The 27,255-nt window shown below is 40.6% G+C and overlaps 1 protein-coding gene across 18 annotated transcripts in view; it reads left to right on the top strand.

The window, feature by feature from the left end:
* Positions 1-27,255, top strand: part of TRIP12 (thyroid hormone receptor interactor 12) — a 127,537-nt gene that overhangs the window by 63,921 nt on the left and 36,361 nt on the right. For 9 of the 18 annotated variants that reach the window (XM_058665088.1, XM_058665086.1, XM_058665085.1 and 6 more), the window contains 13 exons: positions 570-706; positions 10,408-10,491; positions 11,596-11,691; positions 14,252-14,400; positions 17,354-17,389; positions 17,471-17,566; positions 19,272-19,364; positions 19,528-19,689; positions 21,689-21,757; positions 21,855-22,020; positions 24,068-24,185; positions 24,291-24,450; positions 26,328-26,481. In XM_058665088.1, coding sequence (XP_058521071.1) covers positions 570-706; positions 10,408-10,491; positions 11,596-11,691; positions 14,252-14,400; positions 17,354-17,389; positions 17,471-17,566; positions 19,272-19,364; positions 19,528-19,689; positions 21,689-21,757; positions 21,855-22,020; positions 24,068-24,185; positions 24,291-24,450; positions 26,328-26,481 — 1,520 coding nt within the window. The remainder of the gene's footprint in view (positions 1-569; positions 707-10,407; positions 10,492-11,595; positions 11,692-14,251; positions 14,401-17,353; positions 17,390-17,470; positions 17,567-19,271; positions 19,365-19,527; positions 19,690-21,688; positions 21,758-21,854; positions 22,021-24,067; positions 24,186-24,290; positions 24,451-26,327; positions 26,482-27,255) is intronic. The other 9 variants (XM_036493243.2, XM_004576744.3, XM_036493242.2 and 6 more) reach the window with 3 other exon arrangements.

Raw genomic sequence — 27,255 nt, 5'->3', positions numbered from 1 at the left:
GAAATTTTATGGGAAATGAGTGGTAGACTTTTTCCATGTGTTATTCTGTGCTCCTGCCATAAACAGGTGTCTTTGCAAATCTCATCTTTGTTTATTTATAGATAACACTTATTGTCTGTTTTGAAAGGTATTGTCTAGTACTTGGATGGTGTTGGTAATCTGGAATCTGGAAGGCTTGGACTTTCCTCTCATCCCCTCCTCCTTGTACTGGCAGTGTCAGCAGTCCCTTTTGTATTGATCCACTATTTACCCTGGTGATGGAACTTGCTTTAAGTGAATTGAATTTTATTTGCAGGAGTCACTTTTCCGTTTAGTTGGAAGCGTTTACAAATTATTGCTGTGTATAAGAATAGCAACAACTCCTAGCAGCACAACAGCTTGTATTGTGAATGATATATAACTTGGAAGAATTTTAAGTATACAAAGTCTTGGTTGTTATGCATAGTGGTTTTCTGCAACAATTTTTATTTAAAAAGAAGAAATGCTTTGTGTTGCATGAATGTAAGCTTTGCGTAGATGGCTCCTGGTTCCTTGGTAATGCTGGCTGTGATGATGCTTTTCTGTCGTAGCCGGCGAGGCTCTGGCCTGGGCAAAAGAGGAGCAGCTGAAGCTCGGCGACAGGAGAAGATGGCAGACCCTGAAGGCAACCCTGAGGCCGTGCACCCGTCAGCTGCACGGCCGGAGGAGGCGCCCCAAGGAGCAGCAGGTAGAGGGGTTCCTAGGCCACTCCCGCTGGGTTCAGGCATGTGCTAAAAGGGAGGACACAGATAAGGTTGCCATTGTCTGAACTTCTTGTTCCTTTTTGTGCTTTACAGGTTTGGTATTTCGACTAGTTGAATTTGTATAGTTTCTTAATTTTTGTTCAGTACGAGTTTGTACTAATTCTACTCAAAAAGCTCTTAGGAGAGACTAACTCCCTTCTATTCCAGTTTTTATATATCTTGGACATGTAATAATTGCATAAAGACAGAGTTTATAGTCCACGATAGAAAAGTAAGATGTGATTAAATTGCCTCACACCTCAGTTTTAACAGGATTTTTGAGGACCTTGAACAGTTACATTTGTTTTGAACCTCAGCACCTTTTAAAAACTAATTTTCTATGTTTTTTTTTTATTTTCAATATCTCAGAACAATTAAGGATTTTCCCATTTCTGTAGTTGTAAATATCTATTACTGTTATCAAAACTAATCGAATGATTCAATTTTTATTTGTGGCTGATGAATCTTAAAAAGTAGTTTAACATTTCATTGATAAGATCAAGAGCTACAAAAATGAATAACAATTTCATGTGCTCTTGTTTAATGTTGAAATATGTGCTGGTTTGTTATTTAATACTTAATTCCTGGCGTAACTTATGAGCTTTAGTTTCTCTATTACTGTTGTTTTATCCAGCCCAGTTTAGCTTTTTTCTTTTTTTTTTAATCTCTTGTTTTCGTTTTTGAATGATAAACTACATGGTAGATTTACAACATCTGTTTTGGTGTAAGAGATCTTTCTCTTGCCTTTTGTCTTTTTCCTGAGATCGTTTTTCCACAGTTTTAAATGATTGTTGGGGTAAAGAAACAGTAAAGCAGTCTGTTTGGTTATCCTACAGAAGCTGTTCATGACGTAGCCTCTAGTCAGTCTTTGATGTTTATCTCAAGGTTGAACGTGGAATGGAGCAATTCTCTTGCCAGGCATTGGGCTGGGAAATGACAGATGACAGAAATGAAGTTGCTGAATGTGCTGTTGAAAGTAGACTGGCTGTAGTAATTGTAAAAGCTGATATTTCTAGAACATGTACTGTTCATTGCAGACACGGTATTAAATACTTAACATGTATTTTCATTTGGCGTTCAAAACAGCTTTTGTCATTGTCATTTTGTAAATGAAGAAAAGCTGAGACATACTGGTTAAACTTTTCCAGGGTTACAAGCTAGGTGATTGTCAAATCCAGGTGTTAGAAATCAAGTGCACATTTGTAGCAACTATGTTTGTATCTGGTTGTAAGAATTTTTTAGTTAATATAATTGAAGTCTGAAATGAGGAGTTGAATGTACGGTTTTATTAATTAGTGCATTGCCGGTTTGCTTTCTTGAACACTGTTATGTGTTTCATTGTAATATATATTTGAAATTACAGTGTGATTTAGGTAGTTTCAAGTTTATTGTAGTAGCGGTGATTAAACATTTCTATGCCATGTTTCCTGGTGCTGAGGAGCACTGGGCTTATTTAGTTTTAGAGTAAGGGATCCCTTTTGGACTATAGGAATTCTACTGGCTCGCTAATGCGTTTGTACAGAAAGGAGTGGATTGCCTAAAAGTGTTAAGGTATTCAGTGTGTGCTCTAATTTCTCTTTATGTACAATACAAACTCAAGTGGTGGGTGTTGTTATGCTTACTCAGGTCCTTATAGACACCTACGTTCTATGTTGGAGCACCAGTTCTAGTCTTAGCCATGGTGCTTCCTGTGTGACTTCTTGTTGAGGAGCCTGTGGAATACCAGTAGATAATGGCCCAAGTACTTGGGATAGTTTTTCTGGAGTCCTTGTCTCCTGGTGTCAGTCTGGCCCAGTAGCTCTAGCTGTTGCAGATTTTTTTTTAAAGATTTATTTATTTTTTTATTAGAAAGTCAGATATACAGACAGGAGGAGAAACAGAGAAGAAGTTCTTCCGTCCGATGATTCACTCCTCAAGTGAGGCGCAACGACCGGTGCTGAGCCGATCCAAAGCCAGGAGCCAGGAACTTCCTTCCAGGTCTCCCACGCGGGTGCAGGGTCCCAAGGCTTTGGGCCGTCCTTGACTGCTTTTCCAGGCCACAAGCAGGGAGCTGGATGGGAAGTGGAGCTGGCCCGGATTAGAACTGGCGCCCATATGGGATGCTTGCACGTTCAAGGCGAGGACTTTGGTGACTAGGCCACTGCGCCGGGACCCTGTTGCAGATTTTTAAGAAAAAAACCATTCGGAGTGCCAGGCCAGGTCTGTCTTCATGCACAGAGCCTGATTCCAGCCACCATGTACACGTGCTAAGCTGTCCCTGGGCGGCAGGCTCTGGGGTTTTGAGGTTTTGAATTGCTGTTTGGTTAGCTCCATGTTGAGTTCACTGTGCTTCTGTGTTTCGAATCAAGCCTGAAGACTCCAAACAGCAGAATAGCTTTTCCTTTGAAGGTAAGCAAGGGCACTGAGACATATATGGTAGGTTGGAGTAGAGGGGCCAGATGATCTTTATGGATAAGACTGATATGCCAGCCTCCTTTGAGTCCTGTGTAGAACTTGTAATCACTGAACAGTGCTGGCCACCGAACACTAGTCCATGCAAAAGCTAAGACTCGGGGCTTGTCTAGCAGGATCATATCCTATTACCTGACATAATGATGAATCAGGAGATGGGTCACATTAGGCAGGACCATGACATTAACTAGCACACAAGAGAACCGTTTCTGGGCTTAGATTCTGAGGGGGATGTGTGGGCCAAACCCTGTGGAAATGCTAGCCCCACGGGTTAGCTCAGGAGTTGGGTTGGTGATGGACTAAGTAGTTGTGACCAAAGAGCCTGCCATCACTCACAGGTTAAGGAACCAACAGCAGTCTGGACTGGTTAAGGCAGCAGCATCCGAATGTATGTCCTAAATAGGGTGTGGGGTGGGCCAGGCTGCAACGTTCACCAGCTCATACAAGACCAACTGGAAGGTCAGACTTCCAGTTGGCCTTGGCCTAAAACCCACTGGCGTGTATGAGAACTGGGTCAGGGAATGGGTCAAGTGGAGGAACTCGCGAAACTCCCCTGGTAGGTCATAGCTCCCGCTGGTGAACACTTGGTCCAGACATGGGGGTCAGACAAACTGGGCAAAGTAGCTCCAACAATTGGGTAATGTGTCCATTGGTAATGGAATAGGGTGTACCAGGCAGGACTGAGCAAACCTTAGCTCACAAGCAAAATTAGAAATCAGGATGGAACGCAGGTCATGCCGAGCTAAGCTCTTGCACCTACTGATCTGCGTGAGCCATGGACACTAAGCCACAGCATCTAAGACAGGGGCCAGGACAGGTGAGGGGCAGAGCTAAGCTGAGTCAGAGCAACCACTGGCATGCGCGTGATCTATGGCTGGTAACAGGCCCAGTTGGGGAGCTAAGGGGACACCCTAGTTTGGTTGGTTCCCACCAAGGAGTGCGGGTGCTGGAATAGGGGCTGTGTTCCGACCTGGATATGGCTGCAGTCTCCCTTGGCAAAAGTGTGGACTGGGACTGGGGGCACCAAGCCAGGCTAGACTCCAGCACCATCTTGTGCTTTGGAGGACCAGGATAGATGTGGGAAGGACTAGGTTAGGTCTCTGCCCCTGCTGAGCCATGTGTGAGCTGTATGTGAGTATGGACGAGCTGTGGCTGGGCTGAAACATCCAACAGTAAGAACCAGAATGGGTTGAAGGCCAGTCAGGAAAGGCCACTGTTCCTGCTAGGACAGGAGGTGAACTGAGTAGGACTGGCTCACAGATTTGTGTGAAATCTGGCATTGGGAGAGATTCTGATGGAGGAGCCTGGGCAACTCCTCTGACAGGACTCAGACCCTGCAGGTGAGCACATGAAGCATGAGAGGAAACAGCCCAAAACAGGCCATGGAAAGTTACCCACCAGCAACATTTGGCATGGGTCGGGGGCAGACCAGGCTGAACCAGTTCACATCAGCTGCTGGTGAATCTGAGCACCAGAACAGAGTGGGTCGAGCCAGGTTCAGATGCGACAAAAACCAGTACACATTATGGAATGCCAGGGTGAGCTGACCTGTACCAGATGTGACTGCAGCACCCAATAGCACACGTGAGAACCAGGAACGGAGGGAGGCGGAGCTGGGTGGGGAAAGTGGAGGGCTCCCCTGCTGGACGGCTACTCCCACTGGAGACCGTGAGCTGGGATGGGTGCAGACCAGCCAGGCAGGGCTACAATGCCGGTGGGCCTCATGTGAGCTAGGTCAGGGAGAAGCCAGGTTGGGCTGACAACTTCTACTAGTGCAATCAGAAATTGGAGTGGGTGAGGGATGCTTGGGCTTTGGTGCATCGCCAGCTAGTAGAGGTTGGCACTGGAGACTAAAGCTGTCAAGTTAAATCCCAAAATCACCTGGAGAGTACATAATCTGGGAGTAGGAGTGGCCTAGAAGGGAAATAGTGGGCTTCTCCCTGTTGGATTACCATTTCCACTGGAGAGCATGAAAACCAGGACAGGGGAGGCTAGACAGAAAGGCACCGAACAACATCTGTGTGGGCTGGATTGTGGAGCTGGTTAGGTTGAACTAGGCTTCAGTGCCCATTGATGTGTATGAGAGCTGAATGGAATGTGGGACAGACTGGACTAGTCTGCTGCACATACTGGCAAGCATGGGAACCAGGGCAGGGGGCAGGCCTTGTGGGGGTTATTGTGGTTCGCTCCGACTAGGCTGCAGCTCCCACTGGTTTATGTGAGGGCCGAGTGTGTGCTGGGCAGAACCAGGCTGGACTGCAACACCCATTGGTTCCAGTGAAAGGTAGGGCTAGAAACAGAACCAACCCAGCAATTGCAATTGATTGGGACAATGGTCTGTGCCGGGCCCTGTGCTTCCAAGTACACCCAAGAATCAGGTCTGGGATCACCTCAAAATTTCTTTGGGGATCTCCCCAATCAAACTGCCAGACTCAACCCTAACCATGAAAAGACAGAGGACAGGACAAATCAGAAAACCACCTCAGCCATATGTTGGCAGTGAAGGACTGGGCCAATGGAGACTCTTAAAATGGACTATGTCCATCATCGTGTCTGGAATGGTGAGATTGGCAGCAATTCATAACTGTTGAACTATCAAAACCACTTGAGCAATACCCTCGGAGCATGCCCCACATCCCGGACCTGGGATGGGTGGGAGACTGGGTGGGATATCTCCCTTTACCTCCCTCTTTACCCCAGGTACAGGAAAAAAAAATGTGGAAATAATAGTCTTACCCATTTTCCTGTAGCCCTTGAACCTTTGTGCCCTAATTAACTATGTAAAGATTGTCAAAAATAAAAAAAAAAAAATGGAAAAGTGGTTTTGATATAGTTCACTTTAGAGTCTCTGTTTTCCCAGGTTTTCACTGCCAACACATGGCTGCGGTAGTGATCAGTTTCTTTGGTCCTCCCTCTGTTGTGGTACCAGGTTAACTAAGTAGTTTAAGTATGTGTATATTGTATATGTATATGTGAGTGTGTGTGTATTCTGTTGCCTCCTGTACTTAGACATCTGGTGAATCCTTAGCAATTCCTAGCAAGTAAAATCTAGTTCTAGGAGCTTTATAGTATTTTTGCTTTCTGTATAAAAGGTTGGATCAGTTGTGAAACATTTTTACTTTATAATAGGTTTTTTCATGGAAATGTATAATGTAAACTATTTCACATGTTACTGTGAAGATATGTTGTGGTTAGACTGAATCTGTGGTTTAAGGGAAAAGGGAATACTGACACTGAGAAGTTGGTGTTGGATGACTTCTGTTGCTGGGATTTCACCTATGACTCCTGGGACAAATCTGGTGGTCCAACTCCAGGTGGTCGAATTCCAGGTGGTGAGAAGCCTTCTCTACAGTTTTTTAGTTGATGCCTCTTGCCTGCATGACCACAGCTCCTGTCTTTACTCCTGGGTAAACTGACTAAAGACTGAACAGTTCGAATATGATTTTCTAAAACCTACACAGAAGGAACCACAGTGGATAACTACTTAACATTTGTCATCGAAGGACTGGTGTACTGCTGGGGTCTTCTCTTTGTGTCTAGCAACTGTTTTCTGTGAATGAAAACAAACATAGCACCTTTAGCCCTGTCCCTTCCTTCCTTCCCCTCAGTTGAAAACCAAGTTATCAGGACTGATGCTGTGAAGTGGATCTGAAAGAATCTTCTGGCTCCTGGCTTTGGACTAGTCCAGCTCTAGCCATTGAGGCTTTTAGGGGAGTGAGTGAGTCAATGGGTAGAAGGTCTTCTTCCCTCACCCCCCCGTCTCTCTTCCTCTTTCTGCCTCTCTGACTTTCATGTAAAATAAACCGTTAAAAGAAAAGAAGGCCAGATTTTCCTACCCTCTTAGTGGTTCTGTAATCCCTAAAGGCTGGACTTCACTTACTGAGGAGTACAATCATTTGATTGTATGCTTTTGCAAATTCTGAGTCTGACTGTATTTCTGGCAGAACCATGTGAGATACTCATTATGATGTTTGATAAAATAATGTGTGTTTAGTGTTACATACAGGAAAGCCAAAGAAACCAGCAGCACTTGAGGCTTTTGGGAGGAAACACACTTTGATTTATACATGCTAACTTGACTTGAACTTGCATCCCCGGAGTCAGGTCATGAACCTGTGCCTTCTATTTTTATTTACTAATCTGTCAGGATCATAGTTGCAAGGGAAGCTCCTAACTTAGCTCAGGAATGCAGATTGACAAGGCAGCCTCAGGAGCCATGCAGCAACCAGTCCATCCCAGTAATGGACAGCCCTTCTGGACTTTGGGATTGTTGGAGGTGACAGCCAGTCTGTGACCCTCTATAAGAGGCAAATTTCTAAGTTTTAGGCTGTGATGCAGCTGAGTCTAACAAAACAGTATTTTATAAGCTTTTTGTTTGTTTGTTTGAAAGAATGAAAGCCAGATGGAGAGATGAATCTTACTTTGTCTGAACCATCCCTAATGTCTACAGCAGCCAAAGCCAGGAATCGGAAATTACAGATGGCATCCAGGCCCCATGTATTTTGACCAGCATAAACTGCTTCCCATTCTGTAGGCACTAAGATATGGGTTGCTGGTTTCCTAAATAGCAGTTTAGCCTGTTGTGCCACCACACATGCCTTGAGGATCCCTTTAGTGGTTGTAGTCTTATAGAATATGTTAAGGCAGTCCCAGGATATCCTTTAATGAATATACATTGAAAAAATCCGCATTGCTTTAAGTGGGCTTTTTGATGTTCATTTATTTATTTTTACCCTTTTTTTTGAAGGTTTTTTTTTTTTTAATTTTTATTGCAAAGTCATATACAGAGAGGAGGAGAGACAGAGAGGAAGATCTTCCGTTCGATGATTGATTCCCCAAGTGATTGCAATGGCTGGTGCTGTGCCAATCCAAAGCCAGAAACCAGGAACCTGCTCCAGGTCTCCTATGCAGGTGCAGGGTCCCAAGGCTTTGCGTTGTCCTCGACTGCTTTCCCAGGCTACAAGCAGGGAGCTTTGGGCTGTTCTCAAGTGCTTTGTCAGGCCACAAGCATGGAGCTGGATGGGAAGAGGGGCTGCCAGGATTAGAACCGGCACCGATATGGGATCCCGGCACGTTCAAGACGTGGCCACTACACCGGGCCCCATTTGTTTATTTCTTAATGTGTGATTTTAGAGCTAGCTTTTAAAAAATGTCCAACTATTTCATTTTTTAATATCTTGTTATTTGCTCTCCGCATGTCTCGAAGCGCTTTGAAAGAATTCATTTTAGCAGTATTGATTCAGTATTGGTGACAACAATACATAACAGTGTTTGTGCACAGCTTGAACATGCAACTTGTTTAAAATATTGTGGAGGATTAGATTTGGCCTTTGACCCATGCTTTACTGACCAATTTATAAAATCAGATTTTTCTAAAAATTAAAAAAAATCTGTAAAGAGAAAATAGTTGCTGATGCATAGACAAAGATAATATGAAAGCATGGAAGTATAGTTTGTGGCTAGCATAATGTTAAATTTCTGTTGAAAAATTCTTAAATTCATGTTACTCATGAACCTCTTAAAACAGTAAGTAGTGACAGAAATGATCTATCTGGCTTGCATTCTTTTTTTTAAACCCCACTCCCCAATTGACCAGAGTGAACCAGGTATCCAGAGCTGCTTCTGGGTCTCTGTGTGGGTGCAGGGGTCAGGTGCTTGGACCGTACTCTCTCTGCTGCTTTCCCAGGCACATCAGCCGGGAACTGGATCACAAGTAAAGCAGCTGGAATACAGGTCTGCACTCCTGGAATGCAGGCAATATGTATGTCCAGTGGCACTGGCCCCACTGCCTACACTACTTTAAACCTCTCAGTTGTCCTCTTTTTCATACCTCAGAATAACAATTCACAATTTTAGCTGTCATGTATTAACTGAGTATTTTGTCCTAGAATAAAAGGTAAAGTCTTTTCCTGCTCTTGAAATCAGAGAAAATAGATAACTGATTGTGTTAAGACTTCCATCTAGGAATATAGCAGAAAAAAAAGTTACATATCCATAGAATGTCTGCTTAGGGCGTTAAATATCGTAATATCTTAGCTCTCTAGAGGAGTCGGGATTGAATTCAAGAATGACTTCAGAGTCATGAGGAATCTGTCAGAACCATTTGTTCAGTAACAAAATGCAAGAATTGTTTTTTTAAATGCTTATTTTAGTTTTTAAAAATGTTTGCTTATATGTTTGAAAGGCACTGTTAGGTAGCAAAATATGCAGATTTCTGATGTCTGTCTGTCACTCCCCAAATGGCTGCTGTGGCCAGAGTTGGACCTGTTCGAAGCTGGGACCCCAGCATTTGTGCCTCTTTATATTACTTCCAGACACATTAGCAGATACCTGGATTGGAAGGGGAGTAACTGGAACTTGAACCAGCCCCCATAGGAGATGGTGGTGTTGCACATGGAGGCTTAATGTTCTACACCGCAGTGCTGACCACTTATTTAAGATTTATTTGGGGCTGACACAGTGGCGTTAAAGGCTAGTGGCATATGCATGCTGATTTGAGTCCTGGCTGCTTCACATCTGATGCAGGTCTCTGCTTATGCCCTGAGAAAGCAGTGGAGAAAGGTGCAAGTCCTTGGGTCTGCACCCATGTGGAAGGCTCAGAAGCTCCTGACTCCCACCTTCAAGTCAGTTCAGCTCGTCTCTGGCTGTTACAGCTGTTTAGTGCGTGAACCAGAGGATGGAAGATTTCTCTCCCTGTCCTCTTCTCTATGTAGATCTGCCTTAAAATAAAAATTAGTAAATCTTTAAAAGAAAAAAAAAAAAAAGCAATTTATTTTAAAGGCAAAGTGGCAGAGACAGAGGCTGGTAGGGGTTTGGGAGATGGCCGTAGTGGCCAGGGCTATGCTTCCCTGAAACCAGGAGCTCAAAACTTGATCCTGTTATCCCACAGGGGTGTCAGTAACCTATGCACTTGGGCCATCTCTTCTTTCCAAGTCCCATTAGCAGTAAGGGGGATCAGCCACCACTTACCTGTATTCCCATGCTTGTGTCACAAACCTCAGCTTATTATGCCACAACACCAACCCTTGTTGTGATATCAAAGCAGTTTGGATGAGGTCTATAATACAAAAACTGAGTGTGCAGTAGGAAGGAAGACAAGCAAATTGCCTTTATTCACTATATTCCGTGAAACTTTGGTAATGGTAGATTTAAATTGTTTGTCTCCTATTGCTAACCTTGTGTCCCACTGCCCCAGCCTCTAGTTCTGTTGCAGGGGCTGTTGGCATGGCCACCTCTGGGGAGAGTGAATCTGATGATTCCGAGATGGGGCGATTGCAAGGTAAACATTTACTGAGCCTGCAAGGCTGTCTGTTACTACTGTTTATGGAAATTAGTTCAGAAAATGTTTGAAACATAATCTGGTAGTGTCCACACTTAAGAAAGGCTTCTCTCAGAGATGATTTGGAGTTAGAAGATGAGCTATAAATTGCTTTTTCATTTTAGAGGAACTCTTATACATGAGTACTTTGAAGAAGTTATTAGAAAATGGAGATAAATTTAGATGTGTTATGGTACTAAAGATCTTGAAATCCATGTATTGCTTTTTCACAAAATGCATTTCCCACCAACTTTTGAAGACTTCTCGTATTTGCTGATTTCAAAATTTTTGCCTCTAAGATGAACACTCCAGTTTTCCAGACTTCTGCGAGCTTTTTTTGTGTTAAAAGTGTAGTTTTCCTTGTGATTTTCTGTACAGTTGATTTAATAATAAACACCTTCAAAAATTGTTCGCTTAATATATTCTGTTAACTGATAGTTCACTGATGTCAGCTGTGCATGATTTTTAGCCTATATATCGATGATTTAGAAGCAAGAGGGTATGCATTTCAATTTTGTGATTGATTTAAAATAGATTTCTGTTGTGAGACTTAGAAGAAACATTTGTATAGTGTCATTGCTTTGATGCTTTTGTGAGAACTTAAGACTATCTCTTACACTAAAAATGTTCATACACAAATGGCATTTTTTTCCAGCATTTCTTTTTAGGAGTTAACAGTGTTTTGTACTGTGTATGTTATTAGAGGGTGTCCTAACAGTACCTGATTGGGATATAACAGGGAAAAGAGAGCATGTGTAAATTAACATGTGATTTCTTCAAAGTAAATATTTGCACTGAAATATTTATTGGGCTGTTTATGCCATTATTACTGCACTGATGGTTAATCTTTCCATAAACCCCTGGAGTACTTGGAACTGGCACATGTATATTTTAATTTATATTAATTGTGCTAATATGTTAGAATGGTCTAGAAAATTTAACAGATTCTGTTGATATTCAGATTGGAAAGTGTCACTGAGTAAAAGTACATAATGTCAGAAGAATTAGATGCTTAAATCAATTGCATTGAATCAACCACTCTCTCCACACTTCTTTCTCCTTTAGCTTTATTAGAGGCCAGGGGTCTTCCTCCTCACCTGTTTGGTCCTCTTGGTCCTCGGATGTCACAACTTTTCCATAGAACGATTGGCAGCGGAGCTAGTAAGTGACTACTTCTAAAGTTTTTCCTTTCCTAAAATCCTGTACTGATTAGGAAACTGTTGTTTTGGCTGGCTATCTGGTGATAAAGGAGTTTTTAATGGATTTCAACCAGTTTTTAAAAATGGGCCTTTGCATTTTGTCTGAGAGCAACTGTAAGATCTTAGTTTTTATTTTTAATTGTTGAACTAGGATCATTACAACAAAATGGGTTTTAGAGAAAATTGTTTAGTGTGATCTACAAAGATGTAAAGGTTTTACACCGGCAATTATGGAATCTTACTGCATTGCTTACATTGATTCCAGTTTTAGGATTTTTGTATTTTAATGGAAGTTCACTCATAAATTAGTTATGAGCTTGAGAGGAAAGGCATCAGCTCAGAATTAATTGTCATTATTCATCAGATTAATGAGTTATGAGATTTTAATAATAAAATGGCTGATACAGTAGTTACTCTTGAGGCTTCAGTTTATAACTGAGAATACGGCTTTAGTATAGTCACAAATCTAGGCTAATTCTTTTTGGTATATAATGTCTTTAGTTTCTTTAAACTTTGGGGTTGTGGGGGGAATCCAGCATTGATGTTTCTATAGAATCAATATGCTATTTATACATTTCAGCATTGTTTAAGTTCAGATATTCTGAAGTGTTACCGATGTCTTTGACCTTTCTAATGTATGCTAGATAACATGCCATCAAATACACTTTTAAAAATAATATCATATATAAACTTATGCTTGAGTATGTATCAGACATTTTGTGTAAAAGAACTGAGGAGTTCTATGGTGATCGGCTACCAGTTTGTTTCTTTGTCTGTTTAATGGAAGAGGTCATTGGCAGTTACTTTATCTGCAGTAAGAACTTGACCTTGTTCTGACCAGCATTGCAATTTTGTCAAGACTCATTTCACTTTTGGCTCATCACTATTCCTCCATTGTGGGTCTGTAAGGAGTTTGGGAACCTTGGCAATCCCTACTCCTCTGACTTGACAAATGAAGCAGTTTGAGAAGGTGGCAGATGTCTTTGAAGGCTATTAGTGTTCCTGGTTCTCTGTGTTTGAGGCCCCTTACTAGTGGTAGTTCAGCTTATAGACAGCGTGGGACTGAAGGAGAGTGTTTTCCCTCTCATTAATGCTGCTTACTTGGCCCCTGTTTATCGTCACGGTTCCAGTACTCAACCAATGTCTGGTGGGGAGTGTCAGTTCAGTGCCTTAGCCTCTTCTGACTCCCAGGGGCACTGTGGCTATCTCTCCCTTCCTCTGTATCCTGAGTCAGCAAACTGCCCTTCAAAGGACAGTGCCAGCCTCCTGTTTATTTGTAGGAGATTACAGAAGCTTGACTAAAATTTTTGGTTTTAGAGTGAATTCATAGTGTGTATTTATGGACAGTTTCTAAGTATAATCCCATTTTAGTACTTCATGGGATTGAAGTAGAAAAGTTAAAGACAGAATAGCTGAACATGGTGTAAGAAGAAAAACAATGCTTGAACATAACATCACATCTGAAAACTGACTGAATTAAATATGGCTTTGAAAACGGAAACAAGTTTACAGACTTCACCTTTTGAATTTCTTCATTTTAATGTCAGTTTATTTTCTTGTGGGGGTGAATCTTGGTGTTTTTCAATTGTTTGGGTAACATAATTGTGTCTTAGAAGTAAGTACTCTTGTACTCAGCACCTGCACAGGACATGAGAAGATGTAAATTCGTATAATTTTGCTGCATTTATACTATTGTTTTGATCAGGATATTATCATTTGTCTTTATTTTCTTGCTCTTTCCTCATTTACATACATTCCATTTATCATAGCACAAATATTTAGTGTTGCATTTCCTGTGGAAGCTGACTTTTTTTTTTTCCTGGCCTTAATTTTTTTCTTTAATTTTGAATTTTATGGTACAGTTCCGTAGGGTCTGTGATTTCCCTGCTCCCTCTCTAAATTCCCACCCCCTGAGTGATTTTCTCCATATTATCACAATAGTACAGTCCTTTATGAGCAGTCGTTAAGTCCATCAGTCTGTTATTTAAGTGTGCCCTGACATTTGTGGTACAGACAATGTCAGACAGTCCAGTATCCCATTGTCTAGATATGTCCAACAGTGTCGTTGGGAGTCCATCTTTGATCTGGACATAGAGATGCACACTGCATTGTATCTTCACATCTGAATATGTTAGTCTGTTACACCATCACTATCCATTCCCTTAAATGAGAAGCCATGAAGACCACCATTGTTTAATGTGTGTTCATTGTACCAAGTTTTTTCTTACTCTGTGACTTTAAAACAAGCATGTTAGAATTATTAGTTGTATATTAATTTTGTGGATATTTTAATTTTAATTTTATGGCTGAAATATTTTTTAAAGAGATAGATAAGTCACTGGGTTGCATTAAGACAGAGCAGATCCAGCTAATTTAGCTCTGTTTGTTGTATGTGTTAGCAGTGTATCTTGACCCTGGTGTAGATCAGTCTTTTAATTAGAGACCAAAGCAGGGAGTCACATCTTACTACCTAGTGATAATTTTCTCAGAAATTTAAACGTGATTATTTCCTTTCTGTGAAGGTTCTAAGGCCCAGCAGCTTCTGCAAGGACTGCAAGCAAGTGACGAAAGTCAGCAGCTCCAGGCAGTTATTGAAATGTGTCAGTTGTTGGTCATGGGAAATGAGGAGACACTGGGAGGATTTCCTGTCAAGAGTGTTGTTCCAGCTTTGGTAGGCATACGTTTTCCCCCTTGTTTTACCTTTCTTGCTCTTTGAGTGTATGTATGGTTATTATGACTTTAGAAATGAATAGAATTACGATTGGACTGTATGGCTTAGTGTTTTTATTTTCACATGCATAGATAATGTAATTACTAATGATGGGTTCGTAAATGTTTCTGAGCCATTTTTTGATGGATTGGCATCTGATCTTTCATACTTAAATGTAATTGGTTTTACATTATTCACCTTAATTCTTACTATAAAAATGATTACACTTCCCTACTAAGCCACTGGGAAATTGTAGAAGCAACTCACCTTGGTTTTTCTGTGTGGATCAGAAAGCTTTGGTTAAAAAAAAAAAAGCTTTGGTATTGGGGCAGAGCAGTCCATAAACATTGTGGATCATTCCAGCTTAAAAGGTTTTATCGTAAGCAAAAGAAAGGAAGGTCAGGAGCAGCAAAAATATGCATTTCAATTATTCTTCAATGTACATGTGAGCTGAACTGCTACTTTGATATATATTTACATCTGAATTGTTTTTACACTTTTGCATGTAAAAACAACAGGACAAACTGGTATTCTCAAATGTAGGCCCTTTATCAATTTTATAATTTTTAAATAGAGACTTGTCAATGTTTTTCTGCAAAATTGGAGAAACTGGCTGTAAGAATAAAACTTAAGTCTGAATCAAACTAACAAAAGTTAATAATTATGATTATAGTTATTGAATGTTTTGTTTGCAACATTAAAATAACATGTTTTAACATACCCAGTGAAAGTGTCAAAAATGAAAATGTAGGGCCTAGCGCAATGGCCTAGCAGATAAAGTCCTCACCTTGAATGCACCCGAATCCCATATGGGCACCGGATCTAATTTCAGCAGTCCCACTTCCCATCAGGCTCCCTGCTTGTGTCCTGGGAAAGCAGCTAAGGATGGCCATGGGGCCTTGTGACCCTGCACCCACGTGGGAGACTAGAAAGAGGCTCCTGGTTCCTGGCTTGGGGAGTGAGTCATCGGACAAAAGATCTCCCTTTCTTGTCTCCTCCTCCTCGCTGTATATCTGCCTTTCTGATAAAAATAAAATCTAAAAAAAAAAAAAAAACAAAACTGTAGTTAATATATCAGATTGTCTTATTTGATAACAATGGGAAATTTTATGCCCTGTGAGATATCAGATGGCATAATCTTCATTCTGGTTATTGTAAGGAGGTCTGGTTTTGTGAAGGTTGTTAAAGCATAGGACAGTTTAGTCATTTTCTGTCACTCAGACCTACAAATAATAAAAGCACATAATTCTCTTTCACTCCATTCTCGTTACAGATTGGCATGTTTCATCAAAATACTGTTAGTCTTCACAGTTTTTAGATTTTGCTTTACCGAAATCCAATCTCAGATTGCTGATTGGTTTAAGAAGTGGCTTTCATTATGTGAATTTAGACTTTCTGTTAATTAAAATGTGAAGAGCTGCGCTTACCTTATACTGTCTATAGTTAAAATGCAGTTCTTAAATGGGGAAGCCATTTGTGTACGCAGAAATGCTGACACAATTCAATTCTCTAGTTGATGCAGAGAAGAGTCTACCCCCCAGATTGCAGCAATAATCAAGTCTGGACCAAGGCAACACCTTGATTAGGAATTCATCCCAGTCTCCCCTGTGGGTTCTGGGAAGCTGGGTCGGAGCAGAAGAGTCTTGTCTCAAACCCAGCACACCCTTAGGATCAGCCCGGAAGGCACTGGATCAGTTTGCTGTGCCACAACGCTAGCCACTATATTAGACATTTAATTGAAGGGCAAATTCCGTTCATTAAAACATTTCCATTTAACTTAAAACAGTGAGTGATTATCATTTCCTTGAGATGGATAACTTCTGGGCTGGTGTTGTGACATAGCTGTTAAAGATGGTGGCTATAATACCTACATCCTGTATGGGCATTGTTCCAAGTACTGGCTACTGCAATTCTAATCTGGCTCACTACTAATGCATCTGAAAAAGTAATGGAGGATGGCCCACATTTGCAAGACCCTAATGGGATGCCTGGGAGAGGCTCCTGCCTTCAGTCTGGCCCAGTGTTGCCTGTTTGGACCACTTCTCCCTCTTGTGTCACTCTTGTGTCCCCTTCTCCCTCTCCCTCCTTTTTTTTCTCTCCTTCTCTGCCTTGCTCTGCCATTGAGGTGTAGAGGCTTTAAAATGGAACCTTTGATGAATACAGCTACTTTAGGAATGTGTAACTTTGTCAATTTTTCCTTTTTCTTTAAGTGATGTGGCTGAAATCTGATTGATTTGATTTCTAAAATAATGTTAAGATCAGGATATTTAAATTCACTTACGAGTAAGAGGGGTCCTTGGAAGGTTTGTGAAAAAATTTCACTATGAAAACAACTGCATGAATTCCAAATATTTTGACCCAAAGTAACATTACTTAATTCCATTCTTTGAGCCCTTTGAATTACTGGAGTCTGGAGTCGTTATATTATTTTGTCTTACAATTCAGTTTCTGGTGCATGATCAGTCTTGTGTTTAAAATGCATTGACCTGTGTATGTGCTGACTGTTGCTGGTTCAGCAACTGTCAGTGTATTGTTGTCCCTCCTCACTTACTTAGGAAAGTGTGTATTGACACAGGTGAGTTCTCACCAGTGTGATGAAGGGCTTCTGAAAGCTTTTAGAAACACCAGAAAGCTTGCTTGCAGATAGCAGAAAAACTGTGCTTCTGACTTGGATCATGAACTGCTCGTTTTCCGGCAGCATACGTTGGATCCAAAGAGCCAGGAGAAGAGCCATCCTGAAAGTAATTGTTTCTTACATATGCTGGGTAGATTTTATCTTGATTTTATTTTTTGGTGATAAGTTTTTCATAATGCTTTACATTCCAGCAAAACTAAGAAAAGAAGAAATAAATTCAGGGCTTTGCTTTAAGAATATAGCTTCTATATAACATAAACTTTTTATCTTTTTTAACAGATAACATTATTGCAGATGGAACATAATTTTGATATTGTAAGTATAAATGGATACTTTTTGAAACATGCTAAAATGTACATTTTGAGTTTCTATGAAGTAAGTATGCTTGTTTTCTAGATGAACCATGCTTGTCGAGCCTTAACATACATGATGGAAGCACTTCCTCGATCCTCTGCCGTGGTTGTAGATGCTATTCCTGTCTTCTTAGAAAAGGTAATTCAGAGTGGGCTTGGGCTCAGCAGAGCAGGTGCCTGTGTCCCGTATGGGAGGACCTGAACTGCTTCTCCACTTCTCCACTTCCAGCTCCCCATTCCCAATCGCTGTCAGTGCTATCCTGGGAGGCAGCAGGTGATTACTGACTTTGGGGCTCTGCCATCTTTTGGGGAGACTTGGATTGAGTTTCTGACTTCCAGCTCCTGCTTGGCCCAGTCCTGGCCCTGTGAGGCATTGGGGAGTTAACTGGGAAGAATGGAGTGTTTGTTTTGACTTTGCATGCTGTCTGAATCTGCTTCTCAAATGAAAGGAAAAATAAAGGCAACTCTGTCTTTGCTCAGCTCGTCCAAAATTAGACATGTGGAATCAACATTTGAATTTTGAAATTCTAGCTTCCAAAATCTGTTTTAATCTAGGATTCTGGAAAAATATTTTATGTTAACAGACTAATGAAGTTGCAGCTAATAGATCATTTATAAAATCAGCTTAGTTTTAATTTTTCCATAATTTATATAATGGTGATGTGCCGGAGTCCAGCTCCAGCCTGGGTTTCGGAACTCTGGAAGGGTGCGTGGATGAGGCGCAGAAAGAGACGGACCACTAGGATTCCATGATGATAGTGGACTATGCAATAAAGCCATCCGCTTTATTTATACAGTCAGTCAAACTCTGGCTCAGACTTTTTACGTCATGATCAAATGGGTGTTGCTAAAGATAATTCTGCCGTTTGTCTCACCTAAGGCAAGCTCAACCAGTAACACATACCTCTTGAATCAGCTAAGGGAGGACCCAAAAGATCAAAGAGAGAGAGAAAAGAATAGATTCCCCAGCACCTGGAGGGTTAGCACCCTTGATTAGCATATGGTGAATGGGGGCAGCTGTAGCAGCAGTAGGTAAAAACCTTTATGCTAAAAGCGTAACATCAACTTCCAAGCTCGCACAGATACCATATCATACATCAACTGTTAACTCCACAGGGGCAGACAATGCCTAGGCAGATTACTGAAAACTCATTGGGGAAGTCCGGTGTCCCGGCAATGGAAAGCGGGCTGCATTCAGGTGATCAAAGCAAGGTCCCACGGAAGCCTTACTCAGCGGGGGGTTCCTTCGCAGCCTTGCCTGTAATGGAAGCAATGCTCCTCACACCTTCCTGTTTGCCACATCCATCACACGGACCCCGGCAGTAATGCTCACATCTGTATGTTTCAAAAAAGAGCTTAGCACTTGATGAGCAAGTCTCACCTTTAGGAAGCATTCCAGAGAGGCTAAGAGCTGTTTGTAGCATCATCTTCCAGCGCCGGAGGACAGAGTGCCTTGCTCAGAATCAAAGAGTCAATTCAGTGGTGAAGGGAATTTTTTATGTGACTATGATAGATTGTTTTTGGTTTGTCTTATGGACCTTTTTTATGTAATACGTACAATTTACTTTTATATGATAAGCTTATATTATAAAATTTAACATGTGTTTTTAAGTTAATATAAAATCCACATATTTTAAATATAAAGATGTAAAGTTTTGTTATTGGGTTAATTGAGCATCTTAGAGTTATTAGAAGGAAACTTGACTGTACATGTAACTGAGGTTCATTATTGATTTCCTATTGTGCGTGTCATGTTATGAGGGATGGTGCTTATTCATGCAGAAGATAGACTTCTTGATAAGAACTTCAGTGATAACCTGAAGTTACTATTGACATGTTTGCAGCTGCAAGTTATCCAGTGTATTGATGTGGCAGAGCAGGCCTTGACTGCCTTGGAGATGCTGTCACGGAGACACAGTAAAGCCATTCTGCAGGCGGTGAGTGTTCTGCTTTCAATGCTGGGTCTCAGATTGGCTCCTTGATTGTGCTGAGATAGGTGTTGTTTCCTAGTGATATCCTAAGCTTCTTAGTAGTTGGTTTTTATTTTTGTATTTCTGATAAAGGGATTTTTCTTCATCTTAACAGTTTTCTATATTGTAGGGTGGTTTGGCAGACTGCTTGTTGTATCTAGAATTCTTCAGCATCAATGCCCAAAGAAATGCACTAGCAATTGCAGCCAATTGCTGCCAGAGTATCACACCAGATGAATTTCATTTTGTGGCAGATTCCCTCCCCTTGCTTACCCAAAGGCTAACTCATCAGGTAAAGTAGGAAGCTCTTTTATTATTGCTTTTTAAAATTGACCATTTTAACTGACGTTGAATAAGATATCTTATTGGAAGGCTCTTGCATACTTTCTTCTGTGTTATCCAGTCATAAACCATCTTGAACTAGGTTCAGGTTAAATGAGGCTGAAATGGCCACAGTGGTAAAGCTGGACCAAGGGGAAGTCAGGAGTCTGGAGCTCAGTTCTGATCTCATGTGTGTGGCAAGGATCCCAGGATGGGGCCATCTTCTGATGCTTTTCTAGACGTGTTAGGGTGGGCCTTATACCAGTGCTTGTGTCTTACAAAAGGGGAAATTAGCTATATAGGGATATACAGATAAGGGTTTTAATATAACATAGATAATGATCATTAAGCCACCCCAAAATATTTTTCTTTTAAAATGATTGAAACAAAGTAATGCTATTCATTTTTGTTAGTGAAGTTTTAAAATATATTTGACTTAAGATACAGTTTCCTTTCTTGGACTAAAAATATGTTCTCTTGTTTATTGTGACAAGTAGTTCCATATGATGCTCTTAAAACTATAACAAAGTCAGAGATTTCATATCTGTGTACTCTTTGTAGCACATTTCTAGAAGTCATAGTGGCATCAGAGATGTTGGCCTTTTATAATTGAATTATTTTTATAGAAATAATGTTTACATTTAACGTTTACTTAAAAATTAAAAAGCAAGATCACATGAGGCAGTAAAACAGTTTTTGTTATCATTATATACATTATTTTATAAAATCCTTTTTATTAGGATTATTTCTACTGTAGTCTCAAAGAAACTACTGTTTTCCTTTGAAGTGTTGTTTTTGTTTTTTTGTTTTTTTTTCCCTGGAGACCTTTTCCTGGTTTTCTGAAAAACTCTAGCTTTTTTGGTTTTGGTTTTGTTTATTTGAAGGTTGATTTCATTTTCATTTGAAAGGCAGAGGAAAGACAGATCTTCCATCTTGTGGTTCACTCCACAAATGGCTGAAATGGCTAGAGCTAGGTCGATCATGGCTGTGCCAGGAGCTTCTGTGTCTTTCTCGTGGGTGCAGGGACCCAGTGAGCGATCCTGCTCTGCTTTCCTGGGCCACAAGCAGGGAGAGCAGATTCAGAAGTGGAACAACTGGGACCCAAACCAGTTCTTGCATGGGTTGCTGCTGCCTCAAGCAGAGGCTTAGCTTACTGTGTTATGGCACTGGCTCCTTCTAGTGTATTCTTTTAATATGTACACGCACAGGACACACATAACAAATCTATGCTGTTCTTTTTAAATGTTGGGTAATTTGTTTGAAAGAGAAAGTGATAAAGTTGAGGAAGAGAGTGAGAAATGGAGCAATCGTCCCTCTAATGGTTCACTACCCAAATGGCCACCATGACTGGGACTGGGCCAGGTCAAAATGGGGAACCCATCCAAGTCTCCCATTGGAAGACAGGAGTCTGAGCATTTCAGCAATTCTCGGGTGCTTTCGCAGGTGCGTTAGCAGGGAGCTGGGACACCAGGACTTAAGCATGATGCCACGTCTTCCATACCATTGTCTAAGTCCATGGGGGATTGAGTCTAGGACACACTGGTGAATCTGAAGCCAACAGATGGCTCACATGCCTGTATATCTCTGAATCACATAACCATATATCATCAGTGTCAACTTTTTAGTGTATACATGTTTAAACATTTCTACCTGGATGCTTTTAAATGGAAGGATATTTATCTTTGGTGTCAGTTTTGTTCAGGTGTTGAGATCACGAAAGTGCAATGTTTGTCATTTTCTGTGTGTTTAATTTTGCTTTTCCTGCAAGGTTTTCCATGGAGGATAGAGGTAATTCTTTGGTAATTGCTTTGAAATTTTGATATTACTAAATGTATTTTGTTTAAACTCCTTGCTCTTCAAGCTAACATTGCTGAGTGAGTTAGAGAATTTGGGACTAGATAATAAGACACTGATGCACAAGAATAAAGAATGACTAATATTGATAAACTTTTTTTCCTTTTACAAAATAGGACAAAAAGTCAGTGGAAAGCACTTGCCTTTGTTTTGCGCGTCTTGTGGACAATTTCCAGCATGAGGAGGTAAGAGGTAGTATTTTTTATTAAGTTGTTGAATTTCAGAATAATTTTCTTTATGCAGTAATTTCATTACAGTTGTTTTTTCCTTGTGTTTTTAAAGAATTTACTCCAGCAGGTTGCCTCCAAAGATTTGCTCACAAATGTTCAACAGCTGTTGGTGGTGACTCCACCCATCTTGAGTTCTGGGATGTTTATCATGGTGGTTCGAATGTTTTCTCTGATGTGTTCCAACTGTCCGACTTTAGCAGTTCAACTAATGAAGCAAAGTAAGTGCTTTTTTTTTTTTTCTGTCATTCTACCTTAAAACAGAGGTTTGCTTGTTCCTCATTAATTTGTTGTAAGAGTCATTGTAAGGCAAGCAAGCAAAAGAGCATTACTGCCAACACATGTATGGAATAGCCAAGCTGGAAAATGTTAATATGTAATTAATATGTATTGGAACGATAAGTTTCCAACATACAGGTTAAAAACCTATTATTCGAGCCTAGTGCCAGAGCCTAGTGGCTGAAGTCATAACCTTGCAAGTGCTGGGATCCCATATGGGTGCCAGTTTGTGTCCCAGATTCTCCACTTCCGTTCCAGTTCCCTGCTTGTGGCCTGGGAAGGCAGTGGAGGACCGCCAAGGCCTTGGGACCCTGCACCCATGTGAAAGACCAACCCAGAGGAACCTCTTGGCTGCGGGCTTAGGATCAGCTCAGCTCTGGCCGATGCGGTCACTTTGGGAGTGAGCTAGCGGATAAAAGATCTTTTTCTCTGTATCTCCTCTCTATAAATCTGACTTTCCAATAATAATAAAATTTAAAGATCTTAATAAACAAATGAACAACCTACTCTTCATGGTTTTAGAGCTAAGGACCAAAAATTACTTTTCTTTTTAGGAGAATTCTGAGCTCTGTATTGCCTCATTCCTTTTGCTTATAAGGTAGTTCTTTGCATCCATTTCAGATTCTCTTACAGATTATCTGGTTCCAGAATGCTTTTTTTATAGAGCTTCAGAATGCATATTTTGTTATTATTTCCAACACATATTTTTATGTGATTGAAAATTTGTGTGATTTAATATTTATCATTCTAGTGTCTAATGATGTCCCCTTGAGAGCGTCAGTGATGGTATTCACTGATAAGGTAGCCCTGGGTTCCATTGTCTCAAGGCAGTATACTTAATAAGGCAGCATTTTTATTAGGAGGAAACTTAGTTTTAGATTTAGTTTCCCTCTTTCTGGGCAAATTAACACATATAAAGCTTTAGAATAACAGTGCTGTTATGGTGGTCTTTGAAAAGATTGTTCTGATGGCAGTGAGAGTTTCTAAGGTCCGCCTTCTGAGGAGTACTGTTAGCAGTGTGCTGTCCTCTCTTTCTGCCTAAGTAATGGCTAGGAGAGGTCCAGCTGCTTGAACAATCAGTGTATTACCTAAAATGGTAAGCTCTCTAAACCTTACATAGCCCGCATTGTTTTGGAGTTTGAGGCAGTTTCTCTTCTTTTCACGTTTCTGAATACCAGTTTGGGAAATGCTGCTACATATTTGTTGCTTTAAGCGTTTGAATTTTCTGTTTGTTTTAGTGTCATGCATATCCCCAGCTCTTTTGCATTCTGTAGGCATTTTGCCAGTTATTCTTTGTAGAGATTGCTGGGTGTTTTTTTTTCTTTAGATTTATTTTTTTATTTTTATTGGAAAGGCAGATATATACAGAGAGGAAGATCTTCCATCTGATGATTCACTCCCCAAGCAGCCGCAATGACTGCAGCTGAGCCAGTCCGAAGCCAGGAGCCTCTTCCGGGTCTCCCACATGGGTGCAGGGTCCCAAAGCTTTGGGCCGTCCTCGACTGTTTTCCCAGGCCACAGGCAGGGAGCTGGATGGGAAGCGGGGCCACTGGGGTTAGAACCGGCGTCCGTATTTGATCCTGGCGCGTGCAATGCAAAGACCTTAACCACTACGCCACCGTGCCAGGCCCTGGTTTTTTTTTTTTTTTTTTTTAATATCTCAAAGGAAGCTTCAACCTGTTCTATTTGTTCTTTTTAAATATAAATAATTTTGAATGTGTAATTCCATATTTCACATTATTGATAGTTACAAAACTGTATCTTAAGAAATTGCTAGAAATTTATAACCGTTATTTGTGAAAGTTTATAGACACACACGTATATAAGCATTGCAGTGTGAAATTTGCAAAAGGAGACAGGTGAGCTACAGATAGCTTCTTCCGTGTTTGTATGATAGCTTATTTTGACCTCTTGTTTTTCCTCCTGGGGGTGGGTGTCTGAGTGGCCCCGGGCCTGCTGACCGTGCTGCTCTCTGTGGTTGGCTTGCAGACATTGCAGAAACGCTTCACTTCCTCTTGTGTGGTGCCTCCAATGGAAGTTGTCAAGAGCAGATTGACCTCGTTCCCCGTAGTCCTCAAGAGCTGTATGAACTGACCTCTCTGATTTGGTAATAGTTGGACTGGAAACAGCTCTGGTTGTTTGATTTTATAGGTGTAACATTTACTGCTAATTTAGGAAGCCACTTATTAAAAATAATTACACTTTTTTGCAGTGAGCTTATGCCATGTTTACCAAAAGAAGGCATTTTTGCAGTTGATACCATGTTGAAGAAGGGGAACGCGCAGAACACAGATGGTGCGATCTGGCAGTGGCGTGATGACCGGGGCCTCTGGCATCCCTATAACAGGATTGACAGCCGGATCATTGAGGTAGTAGTTTCATCGTACCGTTTAAATGTATCTACCTTGTTGGAGAGTGGGTGTAGGGACTGAATGGGGAGGTGGATTTGTATACTTCAGCACACTCAGTTTTGAATTAACCCAAGACTCTCATTTTGTCTTCTGAGAAGAAGGTCCTCATTTCTATAGAGGCCAGAAAGCATGGGGTTGTAGTCCTGCTTCTGCTGCTAACTTCCCGATTGACTTGGAGCAAGTAATTTATATGTTTTTCCACAGTTTCCTTATCTGTGAAAGGAAACATTAAAAGACTGCATGTTTCCAAAATTTTCGTACTTTCTATCAAAAGAGGTCTGCCCCAAAGCACAGTTTTATATGCTGCTCAATATTTTCTAAGAGCAAAAGCTTTGAAATAAATACTGAGCTCTAAATTGTGATGCATGTGTGTGCTCATGAGATATGTATGATTCATTTAGAAACTCAGCAAAGTAAATTTATCAAAATGTAAATGGCAATATTCTGTGGCAGTTTTATATGTGATTTTTGTAAAAAGGTTGATTCGTTTAAAAGGCAGAATTCAAAGGAGCACTACAGAGAGAGAGGAAGAAGAATTATTCGATTTTCCATTTACTGGTCACCTCCCAAGTATTTGCAGCAGCCAGCACTGAGTGAGCACAGTCTGAAACTCCAGCTGGGCCTCCCTAGTGGGTGCCACCTTCCACTTTGAGCAGGCACATTAGCAGGAGCTGGAGTGGAGTATTGCAGCCAGGACCCAGTGTTTTGTGTTGGAATGCCATTGTCGCAGGTGGCTATCCAGACAACTGGGCCACACCTCTGGCCCCATTTATTTTCATACTTAGGTGTAGGAAATTTTTTTAATTGTCAGATCAGCCAAATATATGTCCTGGCTTGGGAAGTGTTGAGATGCCATGCAGCATTTATTAGTATTTTAAATGTGTAAGATAACTCTATTTTCTATGTTTGGAATTTTTCTAGACCATCACAGTTCAGAAAATGAACTTTTAAAAGAAATTTAAGTCACACAACTTAGAAGATCAAGAGTTTTTGTGAAGAAATCTACATATACAGTCTGCCGTCTTTTCTTAGGACGTTGTCTGTGATCTTTAGTGCATTGTAGCCTTAGGTACATGAGTAGGCCCGACTTGCTCAATGGTCATATTGTCCATCTCTGAACTGTTTTTTGTTGTTGTTTTGTTTTTGTTTTTTAAGCGTTTTCTTAGTGATGTCTTCACTATACTAGCTTCTGTTTTCTGAGAATCCTGTCTGCTCTTCATCATGAGTCAGCCTACATTGGAAGAATGACTATTTTGTTACTGTATAGTATATCTAAAATCAAACAGTGTGTGTTAGACTGTCCCACATTATTGTAAGTTCTTTTTAGTTCACGCATCCTTGGCAGTGAACCTAGTTCCAGTTAATTTTCCTGTCTGTCTTATACCACAGTTTAAGTATCCAGGTTTCTTTTTTTATCTAAGGATAATTTTGTAGGGTTTTTTTTTTTTTTTTTTTTTTTTTTTTTTTTTTTTTTTTTTTTGTGGATTGCTCAGAGACTGTCATTTAAATGTTTTAAGAGCGATGAAACAGATTATGGTAATAGTTCATTTTACAATTAGCAGTGTCTTAAAAGTTTTCTTACTACAAATATTGTTGTGTTCATGTCAGTGATACTATTTGAATGTTTCATCGCAGATTTATCTGAAATTACACCAAAGGGCCCCTGATAGGTGCATGTTTTTACTTAATTAGAAAATACATTGAGTGAGTTTTGCCTTTTACTTTGCCATCCAAAACTTTGAAATCTGAAGGTAGCATCTATGGAGGGTTCCCGCTGTGTCTGAAGGTAATGAATTTCTCCATGTTTATATTCAAGGTTTCTCTCTCTTTGCTCTCAGGCAGCCCATCAGGTCGGTGAGGATGAGATAAGCTTGTCCACTCTGGGACGAGTTTATACTATTGATTTTAATTCTATGCAGCAAATCAATGAGGATACGGGAACAGCACGTGCCATTCAGAGAAAATCTAACCCCTTAGCCAATACTAACACTAGTAAGTAACTTTTGAGTTCAAATAGTGTTGTGTTTTTTAAATGGGAGTACAACTTCCTATTTGCCAGATAAATAATTGTTTCATTGACGTATTGAGCTTAAGACACTTGCATGATACACTAAGTTTTTCTTCTTTTACTTTTAAAAAACTTTTCTTTTTCATTTGTTTTATTTCTTCATTCATTTATATTTGAAAGGCAGATTTGCAGAGATAGACAGAGATCTTCCATCTTCTGGTTCAAAACACAAATGGCTGCAATGGGCTGATCCAAAACCAGGAACCTGGAACCCCCTCCAGATCTCCCACATGGGTGCAGGGATCCAAGAACTTGAACTGTCTTCCACTGCTTTCCCAGGTGCATAAGCAGGTGCTGGATCAGAAGCTGGAGCAGCCAGGACTTGGAGTGGATGCCAAAGGCTCACTGGAGGCTTAACCTACTATGCTACAGTGCCTGCAAATTTTTCCTTCTGAGTCATGTGTCTTAACCGCTGAATAAGACTTCATATTTTAAGTTTAATCTCTGTCGCGTCTACTTAAGTGATGTCCCTGGTTATTCAGCCTTCTTACCTCCATTCTGCCTTTGGATTCATCCCTCCATTAGATCAGTTCTTTTCAGTCTTTTATTTTATATCTTTTTTTCCAGAATTCTTTTAACAACAACACATGAGTGATTTTTTTTTTTCTCTCCACCTTAGGTTTTTGACATCTTCTTTACTCCTTTGAGATTTAGTCAATTGCTTTGGAAGTTAAGTCTAGAGTACAGTTCAGAAATTT

Source organism: Ochotona princeps, chromosome 5, assembly GCF_030435755.1.
Source record: "Ochotona princeps isolate mOchPri1 chromosome 5, mOchPri1.hap1, whole genome shotgun sequence".
NCBI classification, from domain to species: domain Eukaryota; kingdom Metazoa; phylum Chordata; class Mammalia; order Lagomorpha; family Ochotonidae; genus Ochotona; species Ochotona princeps.
The sequence above is the reverse complement of the archived record's forward strand: the minus strand, read 5'-3'. Positions and strand labels throughout refer to the sequence as shown.